Consider the following 9,993-nt stretch of genomic DNA (forward strand, 5'->3'; position numbering starts at 1 on the left):
CTTCATCCCTAACGCAACGATTTGGTAATGAAACGCATGGAACGGCCTGGCCTGCACACCACACCGTTGGGACACACGGTTCTTGGGCACGGATCGGCACGCGAAGACATCAAGGATGGCATAAACATAATGCTATGCACCTCCCCTTGCGTAAGTCATACCGGGCAGGTCAGCAGGCACTGGCTGTGCGAGTCCCATGTCATATACCAAGTAAGTATTACGCTTCTATTTGCCTCTATAACTCAGGGGCTCCACTGGTATACCCAAGTGCCTGGGTGCTGGGTCATCGTCATTTACTAAGCGAGTTGAAGTTGGGCACGTCGGGATCCGGTTCTGTAAATATCACGCATTAGGCATCGACGTAATGATGGTTGAATGTGGCCAATGCGATGTTAAATGCAATCACGCGTACATACACTCTCTCATATAGCCTCCCTCTTCCCAGTTCCCAACCATCATCCTTTTCACAATTCCGGCCCTAGGAGCAGACAACCGAACATCGAACTGACACTCAAAGGGCGATTGCGTCTTGCTCCTTGCCATCCATTGCCAACACGGCTGGGGAAGGCAACATACTCGCAGAGGTGCACTACCCGGCGCTGGCTTCCTTCTCACAGCGAGGGACCTCTGAAACATCCATGGAGATGCACGTCCTCAACGTGCTCTTGGCCGCCTGCCTCCTTGGCTGCTCGGCGTTGGCCGATCCATCACCATCGGATTCGGCCGCTCAGCCCGCAATCACCCACCGGGGCAAGAGCCCCGAGTACTCGAGCGGAGATTCCGAGGTTTACTCAACGGTGTGGTCCGACAGCGGGAGCGAGTGCGAGGACGAAGACTTCTTCATCATTCTCTGCGGGAGCCCATTGACGAAGCACTTGAAGGCTCCGATCTACTGCCGGGACTCGAAACACGCCCACTGCAAAGAGCTGCGTTACGTTTTGCACAGCAAGCTCGCGCAACAGCATGAGGCTGATTGCAGGCGATTGTGTGGTTGCGTCTCGAGCACGTAAGCATCCTATGCATCATCGTCCGACGTGTTGTTGTTTGGTTCGCGCAGGTGCACACACATTGGCTAACTCTAGAACCTAGACGAGACACTGCTATCGAATACTTCAGGGCTGGGCGGTTGAGCGGTCGACCGAAAACGCCGCAACGCTAAATTCCTCGCCGCTTCTACTATAGATAGAACGGCTATAGAGGATAGGAAAGCGGAAGCGATACCTGTCTTTAAGGTGCTCAATTAAGGGCTTTGCTATTAGTAAAAGAAAAAAAATCTATAGGCAAAGGTATTCTAATTTTTGTTCAATCCGCACCCTAGACCGCACTAGCTATTTTTATTATATAAATATAAGATAAGACTAGCGCGCTGTAATATACGCCAATATCTTAGTTCAGCCTCAATTAAATCCCTTTTTACTTCATATACAACTAGTCCTATAGATATTTTATTTGGTTTGTGGTCCGAGGCTCAAATGTACTACACCAGCCAGCTATGTGCTGTTTCAACATGTTACTTATCCTATGTCCGTCGCCCGTAATAAAAACGCCGGTCTATTTCGCTGCCTGTGTACCCATCACTTCCTTTTCATATGCCACGCGCACCACACCCAGCCCTCTCTTGCGCTCAGCGCCGCAGGGAGACTCATCATGATGGCGAGCACTGCGAGCATGATGTACTCGTTTCGCCGATGCGCAATCTACCACGGTGAGCCCGGGCTGACGGCTTGCCAGGATGACAGATGAAAATGAAGGAGAAGAAGAAGAAGGAGAAGGGAGGGTTCCGGTATTTGAACAGGCGTGACGCTCACTCACCTTGGACAGTCGGACCGCCTCCACGACGCAGAGCGCGACCGCGGCCACCGACATGGGGAACAGAACCACGGCAAGCGGCCCCAGCCACGCAAAGAAGAGCAGCGTGCAGGTGACGATGCAGTACGCCTCGATGTCCTGCGCGCGGTCAATGTACCCCAGGCTGCGGGAGTCCAGGTCCCCCGGCGCGGCCAGGACGCGGACCGTCACGGCATACCCGATGAGCGCGAGACAGTAGAACACCTGCCGACGACGATTCGAATGAGTAGATATTTCGGACCGTCTGGTGATTTGTCTCATGTGGGCGAGAATGCGATGGGGGCGGGAGGGAGGGGGCTTCAATGCGGTGGCGAGCAAGTCGGCTTACAAAGGTGGCAAAGAGGCACGGCTTGCGGTCGAAGCCCTTGTTCGCCAGCGAGTCTGGCGCGAAGACTCGCTCGCGGCGCGCCCGCCGTGCCGCCACGGGTGGTGGTGGTGGTGATGTTGGTGGACGTTGATGCGGCGAGCGGAAGCCGAGGACTCGAAAGGCGCCGGGCTGCTCTTTGGCGGCATCGCTGTGTGGCGTCATCATGTATGTGTGCGTCGCTGTGTCGATGGATGCTTGTTGGCGACGGTCAGGTCGGTCAGCATCCAGGCGTGTTGTCGTCGTGCGACTAGACGCGCTGCCGTGGACTAGAGTTGTCATACTTATTAGGGGCGGCGGCCCTCGAGGCACTCGGGGTTCCAACCGTTCAACATCTTCGATCGTTGCCAAGACCCTGTCTGCCTGGGAACGACGGGACGAGGCCAACCATCGCTGGGTGTGCCCATCGATCTAGGGCGAAACCTGCGCCGATCTGCAGGGGTTGCCATCGTTGCCGCCTTTGCACAGGCAGCGCTACGCACACTCAGCCACAGCCACATCGCGACCCGGACATACACGCCGGGCGACAGTATAACTACTAATCGAGCGCACTTGCAGGGATGGCACCTCAATCTCCAACGGGTAGCTCTCAGCGGTAGACGAGGCAGGGAAAGCGGTTCAAGGCTTGACAAGGTGATCATGTGCAGCCAGTTCTCCATGCCAAGGAACTGGAGTGAGAATACAACTTGATGGCAGTCGTGCCTTTCCTAATTGATGAGGTCTGGCCTATTCCGTTCAATTCTTGTAAACCCAAGACGCTCAGTGCAACCACCCAACAACACCCATCAACATCAACCCCGGCCGAGCAACCGCCCAAATCGCTCACACCGCATGTGTTCTATCTGATCCGCGTGCTAGCACTCAAGCCCAGTTACTAGCGTTCAACTTTTGCTCATATTCGCCAAACAATCTACGCCGAGGCGCTCTGTCACGTCTTGTCACCGAAGCAAGAGGCGGGCCAGGTTCACTCGTCCCTCCTACGTGTAAGCGGTTGTCGCTCGTCCTTCGCATTAAAGCACGTCCACACAACAGCCGCCTGGCAGCAGACAGATAGACAGACAGACAGACCGAACCAGCAAGTTGCTGGTCGCATCGCTCGACAGCACCGCGCGCAAACCACCAACGCTACGGCTGGAGGCGCTCGCAACTCCAGTCGCTCACCGTCAAGTATTTCCCTACTGTATCGTCTGGCGCATGCGCCGCCACGATAGAAGTTTGACAGACTCGCGCCTGCCTGTTCACATGCATGCGAATTATCATTGCCGTCTCTCCTAGCCGCCAGCCGTCTGTCCCCACCTCGCTCCTATCCAGTCCCCATCGCAACATCAAGAAAACCTCAACGTTGACCACCATGTGGGTAGTCAAGGAAAGTAAACCCCCCTCACGCGATCTCCCGGCCTAATTGAGAGAAGAGCAAACCTTATCGACCGCCCGTCCGTCCTGCCTCCTATTCACTTTGATCACGACCCTCTCGATGCCTCCCCTATTGCCCCTCCCCCCATCATACCATGAAAAAACAGACGTAGATACACATGACCACTCCCGTCATAAAGCGGAATCAAACCCCTCACACGACCTCTCTCCTAATCCAGAACAATAACAGCAAACCTTATCGCCCGCCTCCTCCTCCTGCTGCTACTGCTACTGCTCCCCTCAACTCAAACATCCACGTATCCAACCCGAGTGCACCCGTCCCCGTCCCCCATCGGCCTCGCCGCCTCCGCCGCCAACATGAACTCTTTTGTTTTAACTCCTCGGATCAGCATCTCTTCATGTGAGCATCGCACGTATCATAGCCATAGAACCCCATCCCCAAACGGGAAGAGAACTCGCCGCGTGTGTGGATAAGATAACGATTTACTTTGCGCCCGCATGACTCCGCAGCTGTCGATGACCGCAACAAGGTAATTCATCACGCGACATGTTGCCTTGTGCTTCCGGGCTCGCTTCAACTGCCCCATGTATATAAACCACACCCTCTGCGCGCGCGTGCGTGTATGCGTGTGTCCAGTCTTGCTGCCCCGTGAGACGGACGTACTAGTGAAGACGTTTTGGCATCGAAGTCTGCTGTCAAGCCTCAATTCTCCTTTCTGGGGACAGGAACAACAAAAGGAAGAGCAAACATCACATTCTACAACAACACATCTAGTACAACACGTCGCAAACACCGTGTTCTCAACAAAAAGCCATCAGTCAATATGCTCTCCAAAACAGCCCACGTCTGCCTCGGCCTCCCGCTCCTCTCCCTCCTTTTCCTTCTCCTCTCTCCCTTGGCCGTAAGACTTCCCTGACTTTCTCGTCCTCTATTGACGACCCCTTTTCGCCTCCTCCTCCATCTCCTTCTGCTCCTCATCCTTCTCCTCTCGTCCTCAATCCTCTCCTCTCCTCCCCTATCCCACCCTATCCCCATATCACTACATCACCTAGCCCTTTACCCTGAAAAATGCACATCAAACCCATCCCATCTTATCTCAGCAACACCCAAAGAAAAACATCAACTTACACTAACATCCCTCTCTCCCTCTTTTTTTTTCTCGCAGTCCACCTCCCCTCTCTCCAACGCCCTAGCTCGAGCTCCAGCTCCAGCTCTAGCAAAGCACCACGGCGCCAACGACGACGCCGACGGCGGTGGCCGCGACAACGACCCGCGCACCAACGCCACCTACTACTGCCGCCTCGCGCAGCAAATGTGCCGCCACTCCGGCGAGTGCATGGACAGCAAGTGCGGGAGGTGCAAGGTTTACTCTGACATGGAGTCGTTCGGGCAGTGCATCCACGAGCCCGCCTCCGCTCCGGATCTTCCGATGTCGCTGGCGCCCTGGCTAGATGAGGAGGGGGAGAAGGGGAAGGGGAAGGAGAAGGAGGCGGGAGGGGAGAGGGAGGACCGTGACGGTCGGGGTGGTGACGACGGTCGCACTTGATGGGGCCAAGGATGCGGAATTGGTCGCAGTGGTATGGTTGGGAGGTCTGAGCAGGTTGGGGGGGGGGGGGGGGAGGCCAAAGGCCCATGGTCAGGCTCCGGTTGCTACTCCTGCTGCTGCTGGTGACCGTTAAGGTGATGGTAATGGTTAATGGCAATGATGCCAACGACGACAACGTTGACAACGGCAACAACGAATGGCATGAATTCAGATCAACTTTCGATAAAATATAATAAGGCATCACGAGCAGGTCACCCCCACGGCAGCAAAGGCAGCGTACGCTTAAGATAGCGTATACTTGTATACAGAATTACTGTGATAATTGTACTCTCAGGCGGGCCATCCATAAGGGCCGCTCGCTTCTCCTTTTATCCTCGCTCGCTGACGAGCGCACCAACGCACACATCCAAAAGTAACAGAAGCACAGAAACTCCATGTATGCATTTGACACCCTCCCTCCATCCGTCATCAATGCTCTCACCACACGATGCCCTCTCATCGGCCTCGAAAGGCCAAAACCTTGTTGCAACCCGATAATGCTTCAGCTCAATATGTTCCTAAGGGGTATATCCTTTTCTCTCTTTGTCGTCATCGTCATCGTCGTCGCCGCCGTCTCCAAAAAACAGAAAAGAACACACAGAAGAACAATCCTAGACTGAAGAAGCAAAAGAAGAAGAGAGTTGCGCTATGCATTTGTCGTGTCGTCATCCATCGTTTCCACCCCTTACTTGTACGCTGTTGTCGTCCCCTTTTTTTTTTCAAATCCACGCCCATCTCAGTCGCTCCTTGGCTCCACGCTGGCCCGCTGCGCAAACAGCTCCTCCAGGTCCTCATACTCAATAGGCGGCTCCAGGGGCGGCGGCGGTGACGCCGGTGGAGTGTAGCCCGGGGGGCTGGGGGGCACGTCCTGGTAGACGGGGGGCGCCTCGTTATCCCAGCTGACGCCCATGCCGGGAAAGTCGGTCATGGTGACGGCAAAGTGCATACGCAGGATGCGACCGGTGCCCGTCTGGGCGGCCAGGTGCGGCTTGCCCTCGGGGGCGTACTCCTTGGAGACGATGAGCTCAATCTGGAGCGAGTGCGTCACCTCGGTGCCGTCGGCCGCGTTACGCAGGTCGCAGGCGTACTTGAGCTCGCGCGGCGGGGCGCCGCTGCCACGGTGGTGGGTGTGGTGGTTCTTGTCGGCGTACTGGTTGACGCAGTAGTCAAACTCCATGTCGACGGTGCCATCGTTGCCAGAGTAGTCCGACTTCCAACCCTCGTGCAGCTGCTTCTCGCCAATGACGCGAGTCTCTGTGCGGACGGTACCACGGGTGGTCGTCGTCGTGGATTCGGAATCCTCGTCGTCGGCCGACGGGTGAGAGGCATCAGGATTAGGCAGAGTGACGACGGGAGCCGAGGGCGCGTGGCGGTCGCAGGCCGGGGCGACGGTCTTGATGGTCTCCTCGAGGCGCCACGTCACCTTCTTGAGCTTCCACAGGTCGACCGTCTTGACGCGGTCATTGTGAGTGACCAGGCCGTCGAGCTTGAGGGTCAGCTTGTTGCTGGCGGTGGGGTGGATGACGGTGTTGTAGTGGGCGCCGGCCTTGATGTTGGTGGGCGGGAAGACGCGGACCGAGTGATGGGGATAGAGGGGCTCGGCGAGGGAGCGCTTGACGGGGATGGTGCGCTCGAAGCACAAGGTGCGAGGCGTGCCCTTGGTGTTTGAGTTGGAAGAGGAGGAGGAGAGGACGGCCTCGGCGCGAAATTCGTACGAAATGGACAGGACGGGCGTGTCGATGGATGCGGGCAGGTGGCCGGCCAGCAGGGTGGAAAAGGGAAATGGGTGGCGGCCGGGGGCGAGGGTCGCGGGCTGAGCCAGCAGGTTGTCCCAGGTCTCGAGGCGCGTCTCGCGATGCTGGCAGTCGTGGCAGTGGCCTTGATACGGGCGCTTGTGGACGGTGTGGATGGCGAGGGTGGCGGAGAGGGACTCGACGTCGACGCCCTCGTCGCGGGCCACGTCGAGGAACAGCTGGCCGGAGAAGATGGCGCCGGAGCTTTCGTCGGCGGAGCCGTAGTAGATGACGGGCGGGCTCTCGATGCTCCAGTCGAGCGTCACGGGGGGCTGCTGTTGGTGGTGATGGTGACGGGTGGCGGGGGGCGTGTGGGAGCGGCTGCCGCGCTCCTTGCTGGAGGAGCGGCCGAACGGCAGGGGCAGCGAGAGGCGGTGGTGCTGCTTGCGGAGGGCGTCGGCGAGGTGCTCGGGCATCTTGACGGCATGGTGGTTGTGGTTGTGCTGGTGGTCGTCCGAGTCGGAGTCGTAGGGGCTGCCGGAGACGGAGTTGTTGCGCGACGAAGCGCCGCTGGTGGTGTTGCTGGCGGTCCCGCTGCCGGAGCCGCTGCCAGTGGTGGTGGTGTTGTTCGTGGCGGTGGTGGACTTGCGCTTGATATGGGGGATGCCGCCCGAGGAGGTGCGCAGGAAGTTGGTGACGCGGTGGGGCATGGTGTGTTGCCGGGCGTGGATCGCCTGTTTTGGGCTGGTGTTGAAGGTGGTGGGTGGTATTGTGAGTGGTGTAAGTGGCGGCGCGGCCGATCGGGAGGGGCGGGTCCGAGGATCGGGGCAGGCCCTTTTTTCCCTTGTTCACCGTGCGTCCCGTGTCGGCGATGACGGGCGGGAGCCGCGCAGGGAGTCGTCAAGGTGGAGGAGGAGGGGGAGCGACGAGGTGCTCGTGCTGTCGGTGGTGGTGGTGGTGAAGGAGGAAGAGATGGTGGTGACGATGGCGGAGGTGGAGGTCGAGGTGGTGAGAGAGGTGAGGAACTCGCCAGTCGGGAAGGAGCAGTCGAGACGACAACGGCGACAACAGCAACAGCTTGTCATGCGCTTCTGCATCAGGGCCAGAGGGCGGGCAGCTCGTTGATTCGATCCGATTCGATTCGAGTGCGGGCGCACGAGACCAGATTCTGCCTGCCTCCCCCGTCAATCCGTTTCCTCTGCTGGGTGCTTCTCCGCGAGGCGTCCAAAGAGCGAGCCGGAGATGTGCTTGGCGGGCGGGCGGACGGGCTGTCTCCTCGTCACCTCCTCACAGGGTTGTGTGGTGGTGGTGGTTTTTTTTTTTGGGCCCTTGCTTTGCCCAGTTGGGCGATGGAAGCCAATGGCCGGCTGCAGGGTTGTCGATGCGAAAGCACCAAACAGGACGGCCGATGTGACGGCGGAAAAGCGTAACGTATGTACTGCTCGGCTCGCGGGTGCCGACTGGAGGATTGGAGTTGGCGATGGATGGGGATCGATGCTGGGCGGTTGCACACAGCTTGATCTGATTTCCCTTGCCTCGCTCGCTCTTTGCGATTCACCCCGTCTACTGTATTATATCCCCCCCAGTGAGAGACGATGAGAATGAAATCGCAGGCGTCTTCTCTTTCGCTCTTCGTTTCGCGCGTGTGGCTGCTGCGCCCTCAGCTGCTGGTCGATTGTCGGTCGAGACGGCCAAGCCCAATGTGGCGTGTAAGTCGTTGTAGTGCGGCGTCTTGCGCGCTGCGTAATAGTGCGGTAAAGTTTTTTTTCCCTTTGGCTTTGCCTCCCACTGTGCTTGGCTGGCTGGGCTGGGCTGGGCGGGCGCTTGCGTGTGGTCAGCGGTTCGTGCTTGCTTAGTAGGTAGGCGGTGGCAGGGCGTTTGTCGTACTAATAGATGGCTTGCTGGCTGGCTGAGCTGAGCTGAGCTGAGAGTGACAGAGAACCACAAATCCAAGAAAGGGCAAGTAAAAATAACAATGGGCGTGGATTCCCAAGCGTATTACTGTACTGTACTGTGCCGCATCAATGGAATCTGACAAGAATGGTGGGAGAAAAGAGGGCATCGTCGACTTATATGGCTGGGGACCCCGTGCCGTGCCGGTGTGTCATGCTCATCATGCTCTGGGGCGGATGCGGGCATGCAAAGTGGACTCGGACGGAGGCGAGGTACCGCTCTCGTATCCGCCAGAAAGCTTTTTTTTTCGGGCTCTCTCCTCCCCAGGCCCTGCCTGCCTGCTGCCTCCTAGTGCCCACGTACCCGCACAGGTACCGCGACAGGTAACCTTACAGGTACCCTGCGTGTCCCCGCGCGCGCGCACCAACACGCCCGTGCTGCTCGACAACGACGGCGGGCGGTGGGTGGGGGCCCCTCGCCAGCGCCAGCGCCCTGTAGCGGGCAGCCACAGCGGCAACCCGTGGAGCAAACAGCACCGGCCCTGGAGCACCGCGCTGGAGACGGGAGCGCTGGAGGCGAGTCCGGCTGGGACGGACGGGGGGCCCAGCTGCCGCCCAACTCGTTCGCTAAGCTCAGCGCAACTCGACGCCCGACGCACTTCCCGGCAATTACCTCTAAGGTGGCTGTACAACCCGACTGCCGCAGGTACCGATTCACGGTGACGCCCTACGCGCGCAGCAGCCACACAGCTTAAACCCTCTTGACGGGCTGTGTTGTCAGAGTTGGACACCTTGGCTGGCCGGCCTCCCACAGGGCGTGCACGACCCGTGACCATGAGGTAGTTCCATCGACCCATCTACCTAGGCACTGTAGGTAGTATCCGTCATTCCTAGCACAGCGCTCCTCCTCCACCCACCTGGATGCGTGCTTCTCGCTTTGGCTACCGTTCGGGTACGTTGGGTAAGGTGGCGGGTGGATGTGGGTACCGCACAGGCAGATGAGGTACCCAAGGTACCTGCTGAAAGTCACCACTAGACGAGTCCCGATCCCCGATCCGTCGTCGTCGTCGTCGTCGAATGTTGCTGCTGCAGTTGCGTGCTGCCGGACACGGGAATGACTCGGCTTTTCTCCTCCCCCTTCTTTTTTTTTTTAACTGGGTCGCTGGTCTCGCGGCATTCAACGTACGAGGCATCGC

General features: G+C 58.3%; 4 protein-coding genes across 6 annotated transcripts; 2 read left to right on the forward strand and 2 right to left on the reverse strand.

The window, feature by feature from the left end:
• Positions 1-638: 638 nt before the first annotated feature.
• Positions 639-1,159, forward strand: JDV02_002931 (uncharacterized protein; the record flags this gene model as incomplete). The annotated part of the gene is made up of 2 exons (XM_047984009.1): positions 639-1,006; positions 1,090-1,159. 2 exons carry the CDS (start codon positions 639-641, stop codon positions 1,157-1,159), a joined length of 438 nt encoding a protein of 145 aa, XP_047839981.1.
• A 262-nt stretch (positions 1,160-1,421) lies between these two features.
• On the reverse strand, positions 1,422-2,566 carry JDV02_002932 (uncharacterized protein). 3 transcript variants are annotated; one of them, XM_047984012.1, is made up of 3 exons: positions 2,177-2,566; positions 1,813-2,052; positions 1,429-1,697 (listed from the first exon to the last, which is right to left on the reverse strand). In XM_047984012.1, the coding sequence occupies exons 1-3, from the start codon at positions 2,492-2,494 to the stop codon at positions 1,575-1,577; spliced, it is 681 nt and encodes a 226-aa protein (XP_047839984.1). In that variant the 5' UTR covers positions 2,495-2,566; the 3' UTR covers positions 1,429-1,574. The 3 variants fall into 3 exon arrangements, with proteins under 3 accessions (XP_047839982.1, XP_047839984.1, XP_047839983.1); XM_047984011.1 differs by lacking the exon at positions 2,177-2,566 and having other exon boundaries at positions 1,813-2,110; XM_047984010.1 differs by lacking the exon at positions 2,177-2,566 and having other exon boundaries at positions 1,422-2,110.
• Positions 2,567-4,199: 1,633 nt separating this feature from the next.
• Positions 4,200-5,133, forward strand: JDV02_002933 (uncharacterized protein; the record flags this gene model as incomplete). The annotated part of the gene is made up of 2 exons (XM_047984013.1): positions 4,200-4,488; positions 4,753-5,133. Exons 1-2 carry the CDS (start codon positions 4,411-4,413, stop codon positions 5,131-5,133), a joined length of 459 nt encoding a protein of 152 aa, XP_047839985.1. The 5' UTR covers positions 4,200-4,410.
• A 290-nt stretch (positions 5,134-5,423) lies between these two features.
• LDB19_1 (Endocytosis regulator) lies at positions 5,424-8,932 on the reverse strand. Its single transcript, XM_047984014.1, has one exon. It carries the CDS (start codon positions 7,613-7,615, stop codon positions 5,909-5,911), a length of 1,707 nt encoding a protein of 568 aa, XP_047839986.1. The 5' UTR covers positions 7,616-8,932; the 3' UTR covers positions 5,424-5,908.
• Positions 8,933-9,993: the final 1,061 nt, after the last annotated feature.

The sequence above is a fragment of the Purpureocillium takamizusanense genome, chromosome 2, assembly GCF_022605165.1.
Source record: "Purpureocillium takamizusanense chromosome 2, complete sequence".
In the NCBI taxonomy this organism is placed as follows: domain Eukaryota; kingdom Fungi; phylum Ascomycota; class Sordariomycetes; order Hypocreales; family Ophiocordycipitaceae; genus Purpureocillium; species Purpureocillium takamizusanense.